General features: G+C 37.3%; 3 protein-coding genes across 4 annotated transcripts; all 3 read right to left on the bottom strand.

Annotated features, from left to right (window-relative positions):
- Positions 1–8: 8 nt before the first annotated feature.
- On the bottom strand, positions 9–4,544 carry LOC137955318 (GTP-binding protein ERG). Its single transcript, XM_068802211.1, has 8 exons — positions 3,712–4,544; positions 2,780–2,869; positions 1,982–2,127; positions 1,303–1,461; positions 1,134–1,204; positions 606–709; positions 344–483; positions 9–218 (listed from the first exon to the last, which is right to left on the bottom strand). The coding sequence occupies exons 1-8, from the start codon at positions 4,168–4,170 to the stop codon at positions 134–136; spliced, it is 1,254 nt and encodes a 417-aa protein (XP_068658312.1). The 5' UTR covers positions 4,171–4,544; the 3' UTR covers positions 9–133.
- A 356-nt stretch (positions 4,545–4,900) lies between these two features.
- Positions 4,901–10,157, bottom strand: LOC137956805 (RGS1-HXK1-interacting protein 1-like). The gene is made up of 8 exons (XM_068804433.1): positions 9,995–10,157; positions 7,231–7,297; positions 7,043–7,120; positions 6,756–6,808; positions 5,880–6,016; positions 5,728–5,792; positions 5,551–5,609; positions 4,901–5,424 (listed from the first exon to the last, which is right to left on the bottom strand). Exons 1-8 carry the CDS (start codon positions 10,133–10,135, stop codon positions 5,335–5,337), a joined length of 690 nt encoding a protein of 229 aa, XP_068660534.1. The 5' UTR covers positions 10,136–10,157; the 3' UTR covers positions 4,901–5,334.
- A 572-nt stretch (positions 10,158–10,729) lies between these two features.
- LOC137955314 (protein ESMERALDA 1-like) lies at positions 10,730–23,887 on the bottom strand. 2 transcript variants are annotated; one of them, XM_068802207.1, is made up of 10 exons: positions 23,173–23,885; positions 20,490–20,559; positions 19,375–19,442; positions 19,166–19,254; positions 17,319–17,516; positions 14,569–14,773; positions 14,311–14,478; positions 13,275–13,442; positions 12,978–13,168; positions 10,730–11,168 (listed from the first exon to the last, which is right to left on the bottom strand). In XM_068802207.1, exons 1-10 carry the CDS (start codon positions 23,536–23,538, stop codon positions 11,006–11,008), a joined length of 1,686 nt encoding a protein of 561 aa, XP_068658308.1. In that variant the 5' UTR covers positions 23,539–23,885; the 3' UTR covers positions 10,730–11,005. The 2 variants fall into 2 exon arrangements, with proteins under 2 accessions (XP_068658308.1, XP_068658309.1); XM_068802208.1 differs by lacking the exon at positions 10,730–11,168 and having other exon boundaries at positions 13,027–13,154; positions 23,173–23,887.
- Between the last annotated feature and the right edge of the window lie 1,050 nt (positions 23,888–24,937).

The raw sequence follows: 24,937 nt of genomic DNA, 5'->3' as shown, positions 1-24,937 counted from the left end.
GATTGCAGTGAACTATACCAGTCTTAACATTTCCATTACAACACAACGAAACTCCGACATCAGATAAATTTATACAAACAGGGAAGAAAAAAAAAAAGGTGAAGAAGACCAATTGGATTCAAACATGGGTAATTCATGCAACTTTGACCTGTAGCACTAGATGAACATCTCTTTTGAAGATGGATCTCAACTCTTCATTGGCCTCCATTCCGATTCTCCTGCATGAAAAAAAAATGTATTAGAATCCAAATCCTCCAAAAGCAAAAGAAAAAATTTCATTGTCAAATGGCAAGGCTGCCAAAAATGTATCTCTAGTAAGCAAAACTGCGGTCAAATAGATTACCCTATTTTGCAGCCATTCTTGCCAATGATAATCTTCCGCTGGCTTTGTTTATGTGTGATCAGCTGTTGCTCCACCCTGATGGACCCGTCTCTCAGTTCCTTCCAGGACATCAGCCGTTGTTCAATCGCATAAGGGATTTCCTAAAACAAAGAAACCTCTCAGCATTCTTTTGTCCTATCAGAATATGTTATTCTCTAGAACGGCAATGTAAGCAACCTCCCAAGAAAAATAAAAGAATTCCAGTTGATACATCAAGCACTACCTGATGAATATGATCTAACATCTTTTCTCGAACAACCTCTAACGCTATATTCTTCATAACTTCTTCAGTTAATGTAGTAGGTTCTTCATCCCAGGGTCTTTTGACTGCCTATGGCAAAGAAAAAAAAAAAATGCCCACTGGGCTGTCAGTTAAACCCAGAACAGATGGCAGAGAACATACTTGATTCACTAGAAGAAATTTTTTAAGTTGAAGCCCTATTAGACAAGTTCAGGTGAAAAGAAAAACTCAGAACTCATCCCACAAGAACTGAAAGACAAATACTATCAAGAGGCCCACGAAAGAATAAAGAAATTTTTTAGATTATCAATGATTTTATTTTTGTAGCCACATCAATGCCAGTGTTTTTGCTAAGAACAAGAAAAGCTACGAGTAAATTACCCTCCCATCCTCAGACGAGAAAAACAAATAAAATCATTCTCCAAAAACTTTAATAAATTAGTCAATGATGAAACTCTGACTCTGAGAGCAGAAACCTATAATCTTAAGAAGATACATTATAAGAAACACGTGCCTGTTCCATCAAAAACTGAACCAGGTCTTTGACTCCCGAACCTTTGAGTCCTGATATCATGAAGTATCTACAGAAGAAGAGAATAGACATAAGAAAAGAATAAAAAAATTAAAATCACCTGAAGATCCGTAAAGACATATCAAATAGGAAAAAAAAAACTTCTACTTTTCATAGCCAGGAAGATCCCCAAATTCTTGAGCCACTTTCAGCAAATCTTTCTTTACTTCAACCAGATCAACCTTGTTCATGCATAAAACCCGCTTTTGTTTTGGGTTTTGTTGAGCTCCCAGATACCTAACCAACCTTGTAACCCTTGAATCGGGCCTAGGCATTGGAAAAAAATTGTAATTGGTAAGGCAATTCTTAAATGACACATCAGAAGAAGTCAGACAAGATCATATATATCCAAAAAAAACACAAGGTCAGTCAATTCTTAAATAACACATCATATGAAGTTAGGCAAGAACAAAAACATTCTTGGACCAAGCTGAGCAGAGCCAGTGGTTATAGGCCTGCCTGAGACAGGTTTATCAGCCATCACAGATTACGCAGCCACAGTAAGCAATATCAAATTCACCAGCACCCAAATGGCAATGGAAGCAGACATTGCAATCTTGCCTCACAACGTCTGATAATCTAAAGGTCTTCATTTACTGAATATTTCCTTTTTCTCGTAATTAAATGGCAGCTGATTTTATCTCGGTTATTTTTCAAATTTAAAAACAATTCACTACAACTGATTTTATCACGGCTATTTTTCAAAAGTAAAAACAATATAAAGCAATGTATTATGTATGTACTTTATAAGAGAATAACTTCAAATTTGATCGACATAATTACTTACTTGGTAAGATGCCTATGAACATCAAAAATGACAATAAGCAGATCATAAAGATCAATTGAGCTCCATGCACTTTGCACACGACATCTCACATCCTTGTGAAGGTATCCTTTATGCCTCAACATCAGCCCTGGAGTGTCAAAGAAACACTGTGGAAGAGCTCTTATTAGAAATGAACAAAGTGGATGCTGTAGTAAGTAACAAAATGACAGACCACATTTTGAAAGATCACACTGGACAGTTGGTGCAAACAAATTCCTCTGGACACATATTAGATCAAATCTTGAGACCTCACCAATTCAATTTTAGTGGCAGAAACAGTAAATTCGCACATAGTTTGCCGATGATGGATATATGAAAATGCAAACAGGACAGAGTTGTCCCCATGACTTAATTTACAGATGTAACACATGGAGCCTTCTAAGACCAGATCTACAAGACTAGAGAGGACTTCCTTCTGACTATAGTAAAGACTACAAAAAATTAATATTAGTGTTAAAAAATATTGAACTTGCTTACATCCATCTAAAGGTAAAGAGTTAGTAAAGGCAACATTCCACTGTTGGCATCCATATGGGAATCGATATAGCACATTCAACACCATTGGTTTAAAAACCCAGATGAACAGATGCTCCACATGAGTTTTCATAAATCTTTGCTGTAGTAGGAAAATATATATTAGGCAGACTTTTTTGCAAGGCCTGAGGGCAAAGAATTGAATTGCAAAACATTTATGACACCCAAATAAAACACCTAAAATATACTTAACAAGCAAACTTTATAATTCACAATATGACTTACTATCTGAGTATTCCCCTTAGTCAGGACTCCGAGGACTTCATGTGTAGTTGTATTTGTCTTCCGCGAAACAGCAGCAACTTTTGTTCCAACCTATACCATAACATTGTATCCACATTAAGATGTTACAACCTGCACTGTCAAAGTAAGCATCCTAAAATCTTAATTTTTGGGCTCACCCTTTGGAATGCCAAGATTACTTGTCTTCCAGAAACAAATGCTAATTACACTTGTATGTCTTTAAAAAAATCTAAAGTAGTTAACCAGTGATATGGCAGGTTACACGGAAGGTGAAGCAGTGAACTAATCATATCAAGTATACAAAGCCTTAACTTTTCCAATCTTTTCTCTCCTGTATTCTTTCCTCTAATTGACCTTCCTGAAGTGCTTTGTTAGCATCCAACTCTCTTTTTGTTCACGCCCCTTGCTCCTCTCCTCTCATCTTATCTTCAACCCATTTCATACCTCTGTCTATTAATGCACTATGCATTAGTGTTCGGTCTTACACGTCTCTTTCTTTCCTTTCTCCCCTACTTTTTTCTTTTTTCTTTCATTTTTATCCATTTTCAATTGATAGGAGCTCTTCAAAATGATCACGTGTGTCGCTATTTTTAAAACATATTTGAAATACAAATACAACCCATTTAGCAACACACACACACAAAAACAAAAAAAAAACGCCAAGCAAATAAAACACAAAAAATTGTGATCAGAACATTAAAGTGCCATCTATGTACCCAATGTCTAGAAGCCATAGCACATAAAGAACAAAAGAAGCTGAAAAGCCAAACTCCAGTAGCCAAGGAAAAATGGAGAGTACAGAAAATTTGAAAATCATATTTTCCACCCACAACTGAAGGAATGAAACAACCGAGAGTACGAATCAATTCAGAAAACGCGACGGAAAAAAAAAAAAAACTTAAGCAACTGCATACCATATAATTAGTCAATGCGGACTTTCCAGCATTAGGCACCCCAATAATCCCGACCGACAACGATTGCTGATCCTCCTCCTTCACGAGCATTTCAGCATCTTCTTCGTCATCAGCCTTGCCCAAGGAAGCCTCTAGCAGAGCTTTGGCAAGCATATTTGCTCGTCTCTTCTTCTCCTCTTCCTCATCTCTCTTTTCCTGTTCGATACCAAAAATTGCTCTATCAGCTTTTTCTCGGTAAGATTTGTTCCATGTTGGTTTCGGTGCAGAATCCGAAGCAGTTGGTAACCTAAAGTCACTACTGTCAAAGACCGAATCGTCAGAGTCTTCGATTGTGCCGATGGGATTCTGTGGCTGAGGTTGAGATGCAAAGAGCCGGAGAATATTGAAGGAACTGCTATGAGCAATTTGCGTTGTTCTGGAGAGGGACGTCAGCGTCCTAAAACTTCTCCAGGACTGCATTTTAGTATTAAAAAGCAGAAGAACAGAGCATGAGTGAGAACTAGAAGCCAGAGAGTGGTTAGAACTCTCTGCTATGAACAGAACCGAGAGGATGTATTTACATGAGCCAAATGGCAAAAGTTTCAGTAATATGAATGCGGTTTCCGCCTCCCACTATTTTATTTCATAAATGATAAAATCCTTGGCAACCCAGAAGAGGAATCGGGGGGCTCGAAGAAACATGAACAAAAATCTGAAGCTAGTGCGTGGAAAACAGATAACACAAAAGAGAAGAGAAATGTTGTCGAATTAAAGAACAGAAAAAAGTAACAGTAGAGACTACCCTCTTGTTGCCAGTTTATTGTTTTTCTTCTTTTGTTTCAAGCGTGAGAACTAAGAAGAGGTTTTAGGGTTTAAGAGGGGGGGAACCGGAGAAGGCGTTACGGGTAGCTCGGTCATTCAAAGACTGATCAAAGCGGTGTATTGTAATTTACGAAAATAGCATTTCTGTCTGTGAATAAGAAACCGTCCAAAACCGGTTGACCCAAAACAAGATGGAAGTATTTGGGGATTAAATCTCCACTTCTACCAGAAGAACTAAGCAACCAAGCAAAATTTCCATCACTACCAGGAGATTTAGCCAACTAATGTGAAACGCTTGTCAAATATAAATCTAACTCGTAGCAATAACAGTAATGGGGATGAAGTATTTTCAAATATGATTAATTAATTATTATATCATGTTCAGGTCATGATGCATTACACTGTAGAATCAAGAATTATAAATTTACAGTATTTTCTAACACGGGTTCCTTACGCTTTCAACTGTTTCATTTACAAGGTAAGATTGGCAGAACGAAAAAACAGTCGTACGTTGCCTGAACTCAAGGGCTGCCTAAAGATCTGATCAAATTGGTTAAAGATACTGCCACTTCCGGCTAGTGAAAAAACAATTATAAATGTCTCCATAGTGCACAATAAGCTCCTTGCTTGAGGTTTTCATTCTTGTAGAGCATTAAAATGATTTTCAATGTTAGAATTTAGAACTCACCGAAATTTTTGACTGTAAAAAATCATTCGAGCAAACGAAGTCCGAGACTAAAGAACCACAGAGAACATTCATTTAAATTCGTTTCTTCAAGCCCATAGGTACTTTTAGTTAGCAGAGAGAGCATCCATCTCATATCAAACTGGAATCCCTAATTCTGAAATCTTCAATATTCTTTTGTTCAGTGCATTCTTCTGCTGTTTGGCAGCAGATGCCATGGAAGCAACCTAACAACAAAAACAACGCAATAATCAGAAACACATGGACTGTGCCTAGATGAAAATTTCCTACCACACTAGGAGCTGTCTTGATGCATCCATTTCAACTGTTTATAAACCTGGATTTGACCTTACCTCAGCTCGAAGCTTTATTGCCTCCCTACCAGGAATTTCCCGAAGACCATCCATCAAATCTGAGTCATGTTTTGGGAAGAGTTAAGAGTGAGGAGTGAATCTTTGTGTTGAACACTATAGTAGCACTCCTTGGAAAAAAAATGCCCATTTAAGACCAAAAACAAATAACACCAGTACCAGCAGCTTGGCACTCAAATCTCTGAACAGTCTTTAAAAGCCTTGGGATTTCATAACCAGCATCTCTGCAGAAGGTAAACTGGATTATCAGCTTATGTAAAAGCAGGTGGATGAAAAGTAAGAAACCAAATGTATATCAAAATTATACTTACTTGAGATTTGTATAACCCTTTTTCATTTCTTCTTCAGCCAACAGAGCCCTCTGCCGGAGTTTCTGACCATCTTTCTTTACTAAGGCAACAGACGTACCATATTCTCGTATTCGATTCTCAGTTTTGTTAAACCTTGCCTGCCCAAAGATTTTCAAGGTACATATAAAATGAACCATAGAAGAATTTTTTTATTCTGACGAACTCAAGATAGCAATGCTGAACTTCAACAAATCCATTTCATTTGACAATGGATCATCGATATGCATTTGCACAACCAACTACACAAGCTACATATGTTTGATGTTCAAAAGTGTTGTCTACATTGCTTTATGACCACCTGTGTAGCGGAACTATCTCAAAAAGACAGTTTATGGTTGCTTTCAGAGTTCAGGTCTAGGGTTCAGGTGAATTTGGAATTACCAGAATAACCAGCCTTGGGAATATGCAAGGCTTCTTGTTTTGGACTCCCTGACACAAGGAATTCAGAAGAATTCCAACTCAGCCCAAACTGAACTGTTGATGCCTTTGCCTTCCACATGCATTTGATAATAGTGACATCGGCAGTTTGGGCTCAGATTGCCTGCTTAGAGACGTTAATTTAAGGCAGTACTGTTTTATTTATTTATTCTTAAGAGAGCATTTGGCAATGTGCTCTCTGTCACTATTGAATACAACCATCCAATAAACTAGGCCAACCTCAGGCAGGAGAAAGATTTCCAAACTGATTCACATTTTTTCTTTCATTTGTTTTTATTTTTTATTTTTTTTCAAGTATCCAATAGCTCTATTTATTCAAGTAAGTTCACCATCAAATCAAGAAACAACAACAACAATAAGATAAGGTTTTGAGGAACTGCTGAAATTAGGAAAGATTACCTCTTCACTTTGAAGACGACCAAGTGTATGACGAAATAAAAACCTCCTGGGCCCTGCGGGTTGAAGAAGGTATCTATCACATTTAACTAGGACTGTAAACAAAGGGGAAAAACAAAAAGCCAAAAATAAAATAATGGTGAATGATGCTGGCAATCAGCTGTTATAGACACCTAGACCAAATAAACTCAACCGACTGCAAATAATAATAGGCAATCAGGACCTCGTCAACAAAAGGAGCTCTTTCAATTTCTTTGACACCACGATATAAAGATATATGTGATATATACCTCGCATAAGTAGGAGGGCTGTTGTTACTGCCATTCCACAGGCAAACACTGGGTGCTCTCTTGCATTCATTAACTCATCTGGAAGACATAAAGGAGCAAACACACCAGCATCACCAACCAAGGGAAGTTCACTAAAGGGGTGGGGCTGAATAAAGCATTTTCTGAACCAAGAATTAAAACAAACTGACCTTTAACTTTATTGACAAAGCCATCTTCATAAGTTTTATAATGCGTCTTCAGTTGTGGTATCAGATGCTGCAAATAACATAAGACATAACAATTAAAAATATTACAATCACAAGAAAAGCAAAGAAGATTAAGATTTTAATGGAAATAGAAAAAGTATAATTCCGGTAATAAAAAAGAAGTCGAAGACTAAGCAATTAAAACAGGAAATTAGAAAGAAGGATATGAATGCTTATAAAGTACCATGGATGACCACTGCTATGAAACTCAAAATGAGAATTTGCAGACATTCGTGGTCCTACAGGAAGCGAGGAAACTAAGCTGACCATAGTGTCACAAAGAGAAGATGATTCCAGATGAGAAGAACTCACTCCAGCAGCTTAATTCAGTGATATTTTAATCTAGCAGTTTTCTTAGTGAGAGTGAGAAACATATTTTGATACAGTACTTACATCATCCACATGCATCGTGAAGGAGCATAAGTATGACGAAAAGTGATTCTCTGAAAGAATTCTAATCCTATTCACAACACCCCTGCTGGGGATGACAAGACATGATTCTCTGATATTCACATCTCTCTTCTTTAATATAATTTATAATACCAAAGAGTGTGCTACTTTCTTAGACATTAACTTGAATGAATTATCAAAGAATCACTCTTGGACTTCACCCTGCCATCCACAACCACCCAGAAATTTAGTATTTGGAAAAGCCTATGATATAGAAAAAAGGATGAGAAACATGCATACAGGAGGGAGAAGATGTGATAGACTAATAAAACAAGAACATAAACCATCTTGAAACACCATCTTCTGCAACAACTCCATAAGGTTGCTGGCTTCTGACAAACACGATTCCAACTGTCAATAAGGGACTCAAACTTCAACTGCTCAAGGACTGAGGCAGCCGCCATACCAAGATTGATTAGGTTGACACCATCTTGACACATAAATAGTGCCAATAACCATCGCCCCAGACAGTGGGTTCTTTCTATCCAAAATGCCAACAAGACCAAGTGGTTGCTGCTTAATCATATTACATAGTCCATACGAGTAAAGGGAAATTAAGCCCATATGACCAGTGGTGGTTCCCAGAGTTCCATTGCTAAGTGCTACCATTTGTTGTAGAAGCTGAGCTCTATTTTTTGAAGTTGTCCGAATGAGGGAAAGGTGCTTGTTGAATCTGGCACCTCATAGATTGTAAGGAAGACTCAGAGAAACATTCATCCGCCAGTAGAAAACCAGATGTTTTACTCAAAAGCCAGACCTACAAGGAAAGGGAAACGGAAGATGGACTCTTCATTTGACAACAAAAATCAGAATGAGCACATGGAAGAAAGTTGTCATGGTAGGCCAAATGGGCGTGTTACCTGATAAAGTTGCTCTTCAATTTTTATGGTGGTAAATTGTGCCAATGTGACTACTTTATGTTTCTACAATCAAATATTTGGTCAATGCTCTTACTTGCCTAACCTGCAACTTTGAATATCTCATCTGGTTTAGGGCAAAAAAGAAGGCTCAAACACCATATCCCATGTCTCATGCCAAAATTAACCAAAAATCTGAGCTTCACCCTTGATTCAGATGCATTTTCAACTAATAGATAAGGATACATCTCTCTTCAAAAGAATTAGCTGCACCTACTGATTTCTTCAATGACTGTTCTTTTAAGAAATACCTCCTTATTGGCTTCCCTAATAAGCTATCGTTAAAAACCACCTATCGTTCATACTCTCTAATCTATGAAATACCAGGCCTCCAGCCCTGTTTTGGTTGCATATGTTTCCATTTTTTCGCTTATAAAGATTTAAAATAGTATAAAAGAACATCTCTGATATTATTCAGGTCCATGTTTTCAATGAAATTATAATTCCAGACATATACAGCAAAAAATCAGGATAAAACAGATAAGCAGACAATGCACTCAGTGCCTTAGCAGCATTAGTGATTGTCCTATACTCAAAAGCAAGTTCATACTACTTTGTCGTTTCTGACTATATTATATCCAGGATATTTGATTTGTTTAAGGAACATTTTATGCAGAATCAAGGTTCACATAAAACTCATACCCTAAAACCAGCATTTGTGATTGTCCTATACTCAAAAGCAAGTTCATACTACTTTGTCGTTTCTGACTATATTATATCCAGGATAGTTGATTTGTTTAAGCAACATTTTATGCAGAATCAAGGTTCACATAAAACTCATACCCTAAAACTGTTAAACTAAGCCACAGGAAGAAGCTTAATTGAAACGGGAACAAGCTGTTTTCTCAGGGAAGTAAAATTTCATTAAAAAAATCATTTCTTTTTCATTGATGAACTGTCTGCTCTCCATTTGGTTTCATTATATAAACCGTGATTCCACATGAACCAATAGCTTCTTGTATTTGAATTTCATAAATTAAGTTACGGAAAAATAATCGTTTTAGATTGTTGCACGAAGTGGCCTAGTGAACATTGTTTCTAGTCTAGCTGATGATCGGAATCCTTCACTGTCGTACTCCAGAAGCAATAGAAAATAAAAAGAAAGCAGCGAAATGCGACCCAACGAAATATAGAAACTAAAACCAGACAAGATAAACACGACATGGATCATCCCCTGACACAATGGGTAACTCTCGCAGCCTGATAGTCCACCCACTAAAATTCCCGAACTGACAGAAACTGATAAAACCGAAGAAGCAACGTCAAAGTAATTCACAAAAGGCGAATGCTAGGAAGAGAGAGACCTTTATATCAAAATTAAGGAGGAACAAAATGAAAACCTGCAAATCATGGAATTGAATGGCGGATTTCTGTTGCAGAGAACGAGCAGTGCTCTTGAGATCCTCTACCGTATAAGTGTGCCATGCTCCCTCCCCCGCCTGGGCAGCGGAACCGGAGGCCGAGTATTCGCTTTCTCCCATCTACCTTGATGGTCCACCTGGGAATTCCTTACCCTGGAAAAGCAATCGAAAAAGCAATCGAGGGTATTTTTGTCATCAAATCAGCACCCCCAAACTGGGCCTAGAAATTGGCCTTGGTATTCTAATACGGAAAAGGACCCACGGCTGGTGAGTAAGAGACGGGGATCGACTGTTGGAATGAATCGATTCTACGTCAAGTCCATCGATTGTCACAAAAAACTGTAAATAATACTTGATTTAACTCATTACTCAAGTCCCAAATTTTATCTTTAATTTAAATTTTAGAACCCTAACTAAACACCAAGCCGTCGGGGGCAGAGTCCCGACCAGTACGAGGCGGAGGCGGAGTCGGGGTTGAGGAATTAGGAAACGGAGCAGGGACGGAGTTGGTTTCCCAACCCCGTTTAGGTTTGGGTTACACCCCTATATTGGCTTAATAGAGAACTGCAAAAGGTGAATATCGTGTAAAATGGACTGTTAGAGAATCGGAATGAAACTTTGAAGGAAAAGAAAAAAGAGTTGTTCTCCTCGTCAGTCTCTTTCCAGTCGTACAAGAATGATAATTTAATATACAAGCCCAGTGACCTGAATGAATGAACAATGTGAATGCCACACAAGAAATGGCAACTAAATATTCTTCCTCTTCTTCATTGTGTATAAGGGGGATTACACCTCTTCCCCTGTCAATAAAAAAAAAAAAAGAAGCGAATGTGCTTTACTGAAAGTCCAACAAAGCTTCAAAACCTCAATCTTGGGGCTCAGCAACACAAATCAAAGAATGAGATACCGATGCAAAAAAATCAATGGTCAACGGCGAACGTACACCACGAGTAACGAGAAAAAAGTATATCAGTCTCTTCCTTAGAAAACTCATGAAGCTGTCAGGATTCTGAGATCTGCTGGTTTGTTAGAGCGGCACATACAATTCGGGCAAGGGAACGTGTATATAGAGTCGTTTAGCCTTTTCTGTTCAACCCCTTTCTGATCGCTGTGCACTCGCATATTTAACAGTTTTAGTTTGAATGACTTCCACCTGCAACATAAGCAAAAATCATCAGACATTTAGGGAGAGAGATAACAATCGTCAACAGAAGCCCAATAAAAGATTTGTACATTGGAGACATTGACAAGAATCATTAGACATTAAGGAAGAAACATACAATCAACAACAGAAAAACAACAAAAGATTATTGACAAGACTCGTGATACGAAGCCAAAAGACATTAAACAACACCGAAAAAACAAAAGCATCTGATTCTTATGGGCTCACTCTTCATTCACTTTTAACAATGTACACCTGACATTTCCTAGCATCTGATCATGGTTTGACCATAAAAATAGCTCATTAAGTAGTGAAAGTAGTCAAGTATCAAGCCATTTTAAAATATGGTTGAAGAAGAACAAAGGGTTGCCCAGCAGCACCTCACTGTTGGCACCACCATCCCACTCTGAGTAATTCTTTTCTTGATGCTTGTTAGTCCTTTTTGTCCAGAATCATAGTACTTTCATGTTTGTAAACTTCTTGCTCAGGAGCCCCTTTTTTCTATTGAATTCGCTCTTCTCAATGTCATAAGACAAGCTGATTTACTTTCATGTTTGTAAACTCCTTGCTCAGGAGCCCTTTTTTTCTATTGAATTCGCCCTTCTCAATGTCATAAGACAAGCTGATTTCGCTGTCAACATGGTGACCATTATGAGATGACCAGGTCAGCCCAAGCTGAAGATTAGATCTGGCTGATGGCTGATCTTGATTGGTGATCGGAAAGAGAGCAGTCATAGTATGTCGAGAAACTACTCAGATCAGGTATAGGGAAAGGATCCAACGTCCACAAGCAGTCAAACCCAGGGTTGTCCCAAGTGAAGAATGGGTAGGAGTGTGCCACCCTAAGTTCCCCTGTAGCCCAACTAGGACACTAAAGCATAGGGCACAGTGGGAAAAGTTCGACATGAGATGACTACATGTGAAGGTAGACAAGACCGGGAGGAGAACAATATGGTTAGACTCGACCTTTTCCAAAGAGAACAAAGGCGTCCCAAGTCAAGCAGCTCTGGGTGCCCAAAAGGCGTGTGCCCATGGTTGTAGCTGAAGAGCCGGCGAGTCCAGATCTGTTGACCTGAGGAAAGTTGATGCCATCCAAAGATAAAAAACAGGAAAAAAAAACTTGTAGTTACTGAAGAGCCACCCTCAAAGATGTCTACAGACTCGAAAACCCCATTTGCAAATCGGATAAGAGAAATCATTTCCAAAAATCTTTATCAAAGCAATCTGGACTAGCTCAAAAAGCTGTAATTCCATGTTGGTTCGGTTCCTCCACCAGGCTTGTGTGCTAGACGCTCACTGGCTTCAAAGCTGTATCTTGCTGACTGCTGAAAAGCTGTTAAAGGTTACAGAAGAACAGGTAAAAATGCCTGTATCGAATGAAAAACAGGGATAGCTACAAAACCATCACAAGGCAAATGTATTCATAGAAAAAATGTCAGAAATGAGATTATACAAAAAGAAGAGGAGTACAAGAAGCTGGATCACTTCTTGCTGTTAAAGACTTCCTCCTCTTCACACAGATTAGGCTTAGGGTATAAAGTGTTTTTCCATGTTTATGTATTGTTTCTTTCCATTCAAGTTTGCGCCCAAGCAGGCTGAACCCTTTGTACATTTGTCTTCCATCCTCTTTTATCAAGGAAATGTCATTTTATCAAGAAGAATAAGCAGAAACAATAGAACAAAATAAACTAAAATGAAACTTCTTAAGGATATCGAAACCCACCAGATGAATAAACATGATTGTATGCCTCGGGATAATCCAACATATAGTACAGACTAAATAAGTGAAACTTTACCTACCCAATATGAGGATTATCAAAGATCAATGCTAACTTTTTCTTGTCAGGCCTGATTGTCTTAGCATGTCCACCATAAAGGTATCTTCTGTGGCCCATCAGAAAATGAGGGAAGTTGCCTCCTTGTGTTGTCACGAATACTTCACTGTGAAGACAAACACTGTAGTCTATAGCAGCCATCCTGGAAGAATAATTCTAGAAGAAATAATCGAGTAAGAAAATGACTCTATGAACCTCCTCCTATGCAACTGGCAAGTTTCAATAGAAAACGAAGTTAATGATTAAATCAAATGCAGAGTACCTTAAATGGAGCAAGTTCTTCAGCTGAGGCCAATGTCTCTTTTGTCTGTAAAAGAGGAAACATTTCACGAAGTGGAGCCATATTTTTCTCTGCCTTATAAATCATTCCAGATGCCAAATAGATAGCTGTATTGTTACCGAAGCCCATGCCCCTGAGTATCAACCCAACCTGAACCACTACGTAAGCTGGGAATGAGAACATTTCACATACTTATTCATATCCACACATTTAATTTGTCTAATTTCACTAACAGCTGACTCTTTTCAGAGCCAATGGAAGTTTCAAATGAAGAATAAAATAGGAACAGCAAAATTATATGATGAACTTTTAAGAGAAAAATCATCAATTTGTAATTAAAAAATGTCACGTGCCAACAATGAAACCATGTTTTTATCATATATGTATAGCATGAACACTTCAGAATATAAAATATTGGATGCTTGGGAGGGTACAACATGTAAGCTTCTAATTGACAGAATGAAAGAAATGATGGATGACACAAGTGCTACTTCGTGAAAGTTCAAAAGAACCAAAATGAAAAGGGGGAACATTTGAAGACAACCTCATCCGTATTTTGTGGCCCAAACTAGAAAACAGAAAACATAGTCAGCAAAAGCTTTCTTTCTTTAGTCTTAAGCATCAATTGATTGTGCCAAGCATGGGATAGATCATTCCACAAAAACCACAACAGCCAGATTAAAAAACAATTTTTTTACTGATAGAAAATCCTATATACAAATTAAAAAGCAATTAGATACATTAATCCTACACCACCATCTGCTCACCCATTGACCAGCTCCATTAGTAGATTACCCTCCTTCAATTCTTTCTTCAACATTTTCATCCTTTTAACTTTTGTATTCCCCTATTTTCTGCCAGTCATGTTGTGAATGAATCTTAAGCCTTCAGCAGCACATGCTCACTCCAATGAAAAACTTACAGGACAAGTATCCATTAACATCGAGGTCAACCGTAAGCCTACGAACATCAATCTGAAATGGGTTATCATTGTTGTAAAGAAGCAAAAAGAACCTACCTCCAGTGGAGTAAGAGGACATTTTCCCTCGAGACGAATTGTTCCAGGCAGTATAATACGTCCTGCTCTAGTAAACTTTCCTCTCCAACCTCTTTCTCTAGCTGCATTCATTTCTTGTATCTCCTGCTCTCCGCCGTCATATATGCAGCAGGAGAAGGCAACCATATCCTGTAAGATGAGAGAAAAATCAATTTTCTGTCCAAGTGATTCCATAAAAAATAACATCATACAGAATTCATGAACTTGCGGAAATGGAACCTCCTCAAAGCGCAGATGCACTGCAACATATTTGCCTTTGCTATTTGCACTTCGCTCTTTCATTCTTGCAACCAACATATCTGCTAAAAAAGCTATGGGCTGTGAAAACTTTAGAGCTTCAAAATTTGCCAAGCATCTAAGACGTTGGATTTCTGGAGGACAATCCCATGACAATCGATTTGCAAAAGGTGATATACGTATTACCCTGAATTAAAAAATCAGCACAGTGGAAAACATGACTTGGGAGACACTGGGTCATTCAAATGTATAATATCAAGGAACATTTTAGACAACAATATTCGTGAAACAACAATATTCGTGAAACAAGCATCAGAGAGCTTAGATAGGCATGATTTATGTCCATGCACCATCAAAAACTGATTTATGACCATGCTCCATAGCACGGACACTCTTATGCAGTACCCATTCAACCACATTACCTGTTTACTATTACAAACATAGAATAAAACTTATGATACATCTATGGTAAGGTTATAACTATATTAGAATTGGCAATTTTACCTAATTATGTATTCTAATTTTATCCATCAGTATGTATTAGACATTCCTACCTGATCACAGATTAGACAGAAATTGCCAGTTTTTTTATTACTTATCATTATATAGTATGGGTATGGAAAATGCATTTCAGACCACACTATGTTGACAGAGGTATGGAAATTCTATCTCCATCTAAGAATGTTTAATTACATTTCATTGGTTTATACATAGAAGATGACTTGGTGTCTTTGTTAAGGCATAGTCCCACATGAATTAGTGAGTACAAAGATCTTGAGTTTATTAGTTGGAAAAGAGGTTTCCTAAGTAGGCCAGTCATTTTGGGATGAGCCTTGGACCCAACTTTATATGGTATTAGAGCAAGTACTCATATGAGGGCCAACACCTAAAATCATCCACTTGTAGAGCCACAAAAGAGGGCCTATACCTAAATTATCCACTTGTAGAGCCACAAAAGAGGGCCTACAAGTGAGGAGGAGTGTTAAAGAATAGTCCCACATGGATTAGTGAGTACAAAAACCTTGAGTTTATTAGTTGGAAAAGAGGTTTCCTAAGTAGGCTAGTCATTTTTGTATGGGCCTTGGACCCAATTTTACATAAATATTTTACTTAAAGACTAGTTAATTATATGTTTGTTTGACGTTGTGGCTTCATCTGAATTAAATGTTATTTCATAACTTTGATATGATTACTTGAATTTCATTAAATTTTATTTAATTTTCTATTTTGTTCCTCATGTAAATGAGGAATAAGTAGGTAATGGAACACCATTTGGCTTTTACCCATTCCAAACGAAAATGTTAAAGAATAAGTAGAAGGACAACCTTTACCTTTTCTTTAACATGTTTATAACCTTATCATTGATTATGACTTTTATACAACTAAGGGTACTTGACAACTCAAATTCTAATATAATGTGAAGGCAATTATGTACTTTTGTCCCATCTAAGATGGCTTAAATATGTTCATTTGGCTTCAATGAAATAAGCGACTGAATTCTGTAAGATTTCTAGCCATAGATAAGTCGATTATATGCTGAATTTTTTATATGTTCATATACCTTTTAATGTTATTTCACATATCATTATGCAGATTTTTTATTAAAATATTTTACAAGTAATTTCTTAAAGCTCTCACCATCTGTATAACCAGTGCTAATTAGGCAAATTTTCACATATATAAAAAGTTTAAGATCAATTGCCTTCTGTACTATTTTTTATAAAATAAAATAAAAATTGCCTTTTGTACTATCCTAGATCCTAACATCAGGAAAGTCGAATCCTTGCTGCCTCCAAAGAAAAATGTCCTGAACCAAAAGTAATGTGAAGGATACTTAATCACATCAGAGTAGACACCCATTTCAAATTCACATACCCAGTTCAAAAGAGCACTGCTCAACTATTCCAAATAAAATGGGCAAATAAATAGATATAAGGTAATAAAAAACGCCAACAAATGATCCTCAGCTTTCCTGATTATTATCTGTTCAAAGCACTTTTGAGGGACATGTAGAAATAGAAGAGGTACATATATAACAAAACATAAATTTTCTCCTTTTAACTGTAACTAAGATATGTGTTACATTTTTCTTTTTAAATGTTCATACCCATACCCGAGTAAAACTTGAGCCCAAAACCTCACAGTAAAATCCCCTCCACATGGCCATTGTACCAAAGACTGAATCCACAAGTTATGGAAATAATATGGTTATTTTTATTTAAGTCCTAACTTAAAGGACTTAAATAAGTAGACTAAAATTTAGCTTCTTCTACTTCTTCCATTGGTCCTCTCACCTTTCTCCATGTCTAGCACTATTCTATCAGCAGACATTCATTAATTACATTCAATCGCAACAGCCATAGCAGGTTCCACTAGGTCACATCCAGTCTCCAATCAGCTCTAAAATAATATTGCAGAACCAATCCCAACTTCTACTCTGCATACACATTCTATCATCTCCAATGTGACAGATGCATGAAACAGAAACTAGAAGCTCAGGAACACTTCAAACTAAAGAATAAAAAATAAGAACAAAAAAATAAAAGAGTATATAGAGTATCAACTGAAAAACATGGAAAAAATCTCTAGAAGAAATGACAAGGAAGAGAATGAGATATCAACAAGAAACAAATAAGCAGACAGAACCAAAAAAGGCATCTCATATCAACAGCATAAAGAGATTCAAACTTCAACAATGACATTTGCAGGAAATGAATCAAACTGAAACTTACTGCTCTTCTAACAATCTTGGAAGAACTTCATCCTTATAATACTGAATAGGAGACCACGCTTTGACTTTGAAATTGAGGACGTTACTCATATTGTAATCAAATCTTTCCATTATATAATCAGGTAGTTTATTGATCACCCGCACATCATTCAACAAGGTACTAATGAAATGATCCTCATCATAGATGTCCTTGAATTTGCTGTCAAATAAAAATCCAGGGTTTCCACGCATCAGTGCCATACCATTTAGCAATTCACTTCTTCCAAAATGCAAAAAAAACAAAGAGCAAAATGCAAAATAAAAGCTTTTGTTGGAGGTAAAAAGTGTCCACAAATTAAAGCTGTACATGTGTTCCACGTCTTAGGCTAATTGACTGAGAGTGAGAGTTGATGTGTGCAGAAGAATAGTCCCACATTGGTTCAGGCTTGAAAAGATCCTAACTTAGTTGTTGGGAAGAGGTCTCCTAACTTCAGCTGATCATTTACAGAGGAACTGGCTCATGTTTAGAGCCAACTCAAGCCCGTGTTTGTATTTTGTGAGTTCTCTATTCTTGTTCTCTATGATCCATATGTATATGTTCTCCATGTCTTGAGTCAAGTTGTCAATTAGGTGTGGGAACTCTTGGTGGATAACAATTTTTTGACAATGAAAGGTAAAAATAGTCCACGAATCTAGAGTTGTAAATGTGCTCTATATCTTAGGCTAGTTGGTAGAGAATGGAGTTGTTGTTTGGGAGAGAATAATCTCACATTGGTTTGTACTTGAAAGCTTATATGCTTATTAGTAAGGAGAAAGCCTTCTAAGCTTGGCTAATAACTTTTGAAAAAACTGACCCTACTTTAACAGCATTAAAAGACAAAAACAAAATGACAGAAAGTGGTTCAGAACAAAGACAGAGAAAGCTAAACCTAGATACATGAGAAGAAAGAGTTTGTAACCTCTCCCCCTTGGAAGCTCTTTCCCGACAAGAGATTCACTACCCTTTAAAAAAAAATTCTTTATAAAAAAACAAAAAAGAAAAAGAAATAAAAAATGAAAGAGGCCCAAGAGCACGAAATAGATAAACCTTGAGACTCTAATTTCCAAACATCAAGCTGATAGTCATCTTCAGTAAAAACCAAACCCATAAAAAAGTAAGAGAGAGACAAAAAGAAGGATAATGAGAGCTGGAACATTTTCTTCTCTAATGACTCAAAAAAATGTGCCTTTCACCTTAGTCCAGAAAGTCCTCCTTTCCATATTAATTCTATACAAGAAGTCATTAAGCCCTACCCACCCCTAGGTTTATTTGATCTTCTTAATACGTTTAACTGCTCTATTTAAGAAGGCATAAATTAATTTAAAAGGTATCTTTCTTGAGATTGATAATGACTATGGAAGATGTGATACGACACCAAACAACCAGATGCCAAATAAAGGCTGTAACTAGATTTCCCCCTCATTCTAGATGAATACAGCTATTCTTTAAGCCCAATGGAGTGTTTTATTTAAATGCAAAAAAGCAGGATAGAAACATGACCCAGTACGAATTTGCAATTTGAGATGCCCAATGGAGCAGCTCTAGAAAAAAACATGCACCCTGCTACTTATAGGCACTGTTTAAGTTCACCAATAACAGCACTGCATGTTTTTTTAAATCGTCAGATATTGTTCAATAAATATTATAACAAAAACTTTCTAGATAAATCTATAACAAAGATAACATATATAATAAAGTAGTGCATCAAGTAACCCCATTATAAAGCCAGGTTTAAAGAGTCTAAACCAAAAAAAGGAAAGTCAAAGCTTGATATCACAACTAGACAATTTTAAGGAGCATCTCAGAAAAGAAAAACAGCAAGCACAAACCTAGGGTCCCTCCAAACACTATGGTAAGGAAAATTGGGAATTACAAGTGTTGCATTTAGAAAGCCTGCAACGGCCACGGCATTACCTATCTACAAACACGACCAGAAGCCATATGAGTAAAATAAATAAATTAACAATTAATTATTAATAAATAATACAATTTAAAAAAGATAAAAAAAAATGAAGGCCTAGAAAAGAGAGAAAACAACCGATGTGCGCTGCTGATTCAAGCCTCCATTTGCCTCAACATATATGAAACCATTTGAATCAGGCAATACTGCAAGCACCATTACAGTAGTAAGAAACAGAGCCACTATTTAAAAATGAAAAATAAGTACCAATGAAGGTAGCACTCCACTATCATGACAACTAAAATAGGATATTGGAGCTTTAAACTTGAAATGCAACAGCCAGCATAACTGGCTCTTTTTTCCTTTTGAAAAACATAACTGGCTCCTTTAGACAGCAGGACTATCTTATTAGAACAAGTTTATAGGAAAGAAAGAACTCAATTGGACAAGGGCTCTATCTCAAATCTATGAGCAACAAATTGTAATGATGACAGATAATTTATAATGGTTATCTTCATATCATATGAAGATAGCCATGATAGATACCGCTTTTATTTCTTGAGAAGGATTATCATAAAAGACTAACACTCGGGCATATCGTTTGCAAGCTCTTTAACTTCGTAAGTCTGAACGACATACATCAGAGAAACGAACTTGTTCATACAATTTGAATCTCTAACAGAAGAAAATATTAAAGATATATTTACAGCATAAAGACCATTGACGCCTAAAAAGATTCTTGAGCATGCCAACTATTTAAAGAGAAGCCAGCAGTTCTGATCATGCAGCTCCATCTAAGAACTCTTGCTGGAGCTCAAATATCATGAACTCTACCTTCGTCAAGCATCAAATGCTAGATGGATCCCTTTCCTAGTGACCCTTCATAATATTAACCTATGTTTATTTCTAAACATAGTTGTACTTGCTGAATTTATATACAATCCGATGCACTACATGCATGTGTGCAATGTGCACAATCAACTTCACCTAACCCCTATTTAAACATTCTAAGTTCAAATGACTGGAAAAAAAGATAAGAAGTCAACGGTATTGATTCCATAATAGTTGACACAAGTAAATACAAATACAAGCACATATTAGCCTGAAAAGATAAAAAATCAGCATACACACATCTAAATCATGTGACAAAAATATAGATTCAAATAAAAAGCACATGCATATCCATCTCAGATCCATGAAGACAAAGCATCATGCTCGATTGAATAGTGTCTAAGCTTAAGGAAAATCAATACCTGCTGAACTCATGTTGACACAAGGCTTCCATTCACCACCTTTATAAGGATGTCTCCATACAATCTCTAACTACATGAAAGTCAATAGCTCATGTAAAGCACTATTTAACAACAGACATGCACAAAGTTAAGCAAGAGAAGAGTTGCAGTAGGAAGAAAAAGAAAAGAATGTCACAACTAAGGAAGCAGTATTTACCCTACCACCCCCCCAGTAATTACCCATAAAAATAAAAATGTGAGAATGATAAATAGATAGAGCATAAGACAGCAATCCAAAAGCACAGTTGAAGTCTATATGCTAAAGGTAATTAAGTAATGAAACTTCAAGAGGTTCAGAATAGAGAACATCCTTTTATTTTTTAGAATGATGAGAAGTTCATTAGCAAGAAGAAAGGAAAGAATTACAAGAAAGAAAGAAAACAAACTGAAAGAATCAAGCACAAAAGCAAAAACAGAAAATACAGAGAAGCCAACATGACCAGCAAAAGTACAATCAATGAAACTCAATGGAAAGGAATCTCCTTCTTGAAAACCATCCAAAGAGACCCATCTCACATTTGGCTGTATTAATCCTAACATACTATGATGCTCTTGTCACAAGAAAGCTCTTGATGAAATGCTTATAACCTTCAAGAGGAACACAACTATATTAGGGTCCCTTGCACAATGTCCAAGGGCATAACCTTCATCAATATGAGATTTTAATTTCTCTGACCAGATTTTGGATAAAAGCAATGGCAAAATAATGCCCTGAGTAAATAAGTGCCTAATATGCTTGTTTACCAGGTAAAGTAATGCAGAACACTTTTAAATAATTACCCCTTTAAATAAAGTATACTAATATGTTACAACTGCCAACTTTTTGGTAACCACCTTGGTTCCATAGTTCTTCTTATACTTTTTTTTTTTAAAGTTTGTAATAGTCATACTTATTATTTAATAAAATGTACTTAACTGGTTGGACAGTTCACATATCAAAAGATTAAGTGAAAAATTACTCATAGACCAATACTCATAGACCTATGAGAGGATATGGTGGATAGTTTTCACAATAAGCCTACTTTGTAAACAGCTTTATGAGAAAAACCCAGCTGGTTTCACCCCTTCCAGATGCATATCAGGATAGCAGTGCACCTTAGGACCTCTGCTAGTTAAAAAGAAATCAACCCATTAATCTGGTGCTTGTGAACAATTATAAGCCAAGGCACCCCATTTTGATTTTGAGACTGACAACAAGGATCACTTTTTCTGATACCCATCACAAAGGATTTTTAATGTGAACAAAAGAATAACTAATAATATGCTGTGTTTTTCTTCAATCCTACTCCAAGAAGTGTTCTACTGCCATATCCAAGTATGGAAAAATACATCTGGATCCCATCGGGTTATTCAAATCCAAAATACAGCTAAGAAAAGAAAAGATTCATTTAAAACTTCCCATGAAGAGAAGTCATGACTGGTTTCTCACATCAAAATTTTCAAAAGATTGGCCAATCTGGTTTTGAGATTCTCATTAGCTAGTGCCATACCTAGCTCTATGATAAATTCATTACCTAACCATAATGTACTGTTTTGGCTCCCAGAAACAAATTTATCTATCCTTCTTTTTCTCTTTTCTTGAAGAAAGGATTTATCTTCACTCCGTGACGCCATTTAAACAGTTATGTTATTCTTCTCAAGAAAGCCAGAACTTAAACCTGCCAAACAGACAATGCAAGGATATCGATTGTGAAAACTTTGGAATCTCCCAAATACCTCTATATTCAAGGGTAAAATAATGTCTCCATGAATACAATTTCTTTCTTGGAGGTCCCTTCTCTTGACAATTGTTTATATTTCCTCGGATCCACCCTTATTTCCCATTAATCAAGCCCAATCTTCTTGCGCTCATGGAAAGCCAACTATGATGCTTTCAATGTCGCACTTTAAGGTTTTTTCAATAACTCTATATCCTGTCTTTCACCTCTCTTACTTCCATAGAATCTTCATCCTGCAATATGTTTTAAATGAAGTTTTTCTTTTTTCCATTTCAATCCTAAAAGAGTAAGTATAACTCCTTGTTTAGGCCGTGTGACCCTTCCAGTCATTCAGCTTGACAATTTTCATAATAAGCAGGAAAAGTTTCACTTCAGTTATTTGAAGTTCTAAGGGTCAATTAAGCCCAAGATTTCTAGCACATTATGAGGAAAAGTCCAGCTCTGATTCGAAAATTTCCTTCGAGAAATGTGGATTTCAGTTGGAAGATAGTCACTTCACTTTGTTCAATGCATTTTAGAGCCATAGGAATCCATCCGCCTAACAGGGAGAAACAGCTACTTTTCCTTAATGTTTTTGACGCTTTGTTTTTCAAATTAAAAATGAAGTGCACGGGGCTTCGACCTTGTCGTCAGTAACGCCACCTTGAAAAACTACCAAAGAGTTATCTTTTATAGGAAAGTGACAGGGGCCGAAATGACTCTAGAAAACGGAGAACAACCGTTCTAGTATTTGAATCGCATTTATATATTAAGATCCAAATCAAGGAAGATAGCAACACTCTCAATCCCCCAGGGACAGGAACCGCGGGGGTGGGGGAGGGGGGTGGTGAAGAATGAAATGACTAAAACAAGAATAAAAATCCACCAACAAGCCCAATCAAAATGAAAACGTATAAGAAGGAGAAAAAAAAAGAAAAGAGACTGACCACATCCGAGGAGGAAGACGAGTTATCGGCGTCCATGAAAGGCCGGAGCTTCGCGTACAATTCAGGGCTGCGATAAATGGAGCCCCTAGGGGATCGTGTTCTAACGATAGGAACGAAGTCAATAGAGACGGTCCCCATGTAAATAAGCATGATGGAGATGTAGATGACAGGCGCGAAGAGGAAGAACCCCTGGCGGCGGAGAAAGAGCGAGAGGACAGCATAAGATAGCCGCTGGAACACCGTCCTCGGTTGGCCCGACTGAAACCTGCCCCCTTTTGTCCTCCGCAATCTCGGCGACCTGACCGGCGACGATGGCGGCGATGGCGCGCCGAGGCCATTGCCCGTTATCCTGCTGTAAGCGTGCATTATTATTCTTGACTCCGGCTACATGTCATTTTCTTCCCCCTCTTATTCTCTCTACACCATTACCTATCCCATCGATCGACCGATCCACCGATGGATAATAATACGTCTTCTCACCTGGTCTTCGTTTCTTTATCTTTTCTTTCCTGTTTTCCTCGTCTGCCTCTGTTCCTTGGAGAGAGAGCGCTTGCGTCGTGCGACCTTCCTCCTTCGTCTTGACGTCTGAACCTCGGAGATGGGAGAAAAGAAGAGAGAGAGAGAGAGAGAGAGAGAGCAACAGAGTAACAGAGAAAGAGGAAGTGAGAGACGGGGGAGACACGAGTTCTTGCTGAGCGCCCACCGTCTTCCCTCCAAGAAGAAGCCTTTGACTCGGTTTGTTCACAGCATAAACCCCCCTTCCCCTTCTTTATATTTACGTAACTACAACTTTATTCGCCTAGCTCCCTTCTCGGGATCAATCATAACAAAGCAGTCACTGCTAACATTTAAACCGTCCATACAACATCTAACGGAGGAAATTCTTCAATGTGGGCCCCATCTACAGAACCGGTAGAGTGTCACGAGAGGGACATTCTGGCTGTCTTTTCTCAGGATCCAACCGATGACACCGATGAAAGGGGGTGAACCCCCTCGTGTTCCCTTAATACTTGATAACCTGAAATACGGTCAAATTAAGTTCACGTAATTAAGGAGTGATTCTCTTTAAAAATAAATTATTGTTTTTAAGGTAAGGTTTAAATATAGTCACTTATATTGTAAAATTTTATTTTTAAAGTATAAAATTAATATAAAAATATTTTAAAATTCGTATTATTTTTCGCTCACTGTATTTCAGAATTGGAGCCAATAGGATTGTGACTGTCTCGACTCTCAATGAATGGTAACTTTTTTCATTTGAAAAGTCTCGTTTACAGGGACTAATATCTGGAATAGGATCCGACGGTCTAGGATTTAATGAATCGAACAGGTCCCATTTTTTTTTTAATGGCAACTTTGTAGATTACTGGAATCATGGAGACTTTCTTAATGACTGATTAGTCCACAATTGGAACCGCTAATTTTCAAATCTTACGCACGCCCTCTCTCGTCACCCCGCAAGTGACGGTTAATGGCGAAAGCATAAACTGATACAAACGTCTGGCGTCTTCATTTGCACATTTGTCCATCGTCACGATTAGAGGTGGCTTCAAACCGAGCCGGCACTGACCCGAACGCTCAGTTCAATTGGGTATCTAGTGAGAAGTCAATTTTGCACATGTGAAAGTCACACTTGCGATATCATAAACCAAGGGGGAGTTAGTCAACTTGAAGGACAAGATGATCTTCAACCACATAACGCCCTTCTCCACTTGAAGTCGTTAGTGGAGCACAGATGAAACATCATCTCGATGCAGGGGATGAA

This window comes from Aristolochia californica, unplaced genomic scaffold, assembly GCF_029961685.1.
Source record: "Aristolochia californica isolate CCGP_79_NKW_82.1479 unplaced genomic scaffold, dmAriCali1.0.hap1 SCAF_2, whole genome shotgun sequence".
Lineage (NCBI taxonomy): Eukaryota > Viridiplantae > Streptophyta > Magnoliopsida > Piperales > Aristolochiaceae > Aristolochia > Aristolochia californica.
The sequence above is the reverse complement of the archived record's forward strand: the minus strand, read 5'-3'. Positions and strand labels throughout refer to the sequence as shown.

Coding starts and splice junctions, on each gene's coding strand:
- LOC137956805 (XM_068804433.1), bottom strand. CDS start 10,135: ATGGGAGAAAGCGAATACTCGGCCTCCGGTTCCGCTGCCCAGGCGGGG. Junction 7,121..7,230: donor CTTTGTCAATAAAGTTAAAG/GTCAGTTTGTTT, acceptor TATGTCTTCCAG/ATGAGTTAATGAATGCAAGA. Junction 6,017..6,755: donor GTCGTCTTCAAAGTGAAGAG/GTAATCTTTCCT, acceptor ATCTTTGGGCAG/GCAAGGTTTAACAAAACTGA.
- LOC137955318 (XM_068802211.1), bottom strand. CDS start 4,170: ATGCAGTCCTGGAGAAGTTTTAGGACGCTGACGTCCCTCTCCAGAACA. Junction 2,128..2,779: donor CTAAGGGGAATACTCAGATA/GTAAGTCATATT, acceptor GCTCTTCCACAG/TGTTTCTTTGACACTCCAGG. Junction 219..343: donor AAGAATGGCTGCAAAATAGG/GTAATCTATTTG, acceptor TTTTTCATGCAG/GAGAATCGGAATGGAGGCCA.
- LOC137955314 (XM_068802207.1), bottom strand. CDS start 23,538: ATGCACGCTTACAGCAGGATAACGGGCAATGGCCTCGGCGCGCCATCG. Junction 19,443..20,489: donor TGTCAACATGAGTTCAGCAG/GTATTGATTTTC, acceptor TGGTGCTTGCAG/TATTGCCTGATTCAAATGGT. Junction 19,255..19,374: donor TGAATCAGCAGCGCACATCG/GTTGTTTTCTCT, acceptor TCGTGTTTGTAG/ATAGGTAATGCCGTGGCCGT.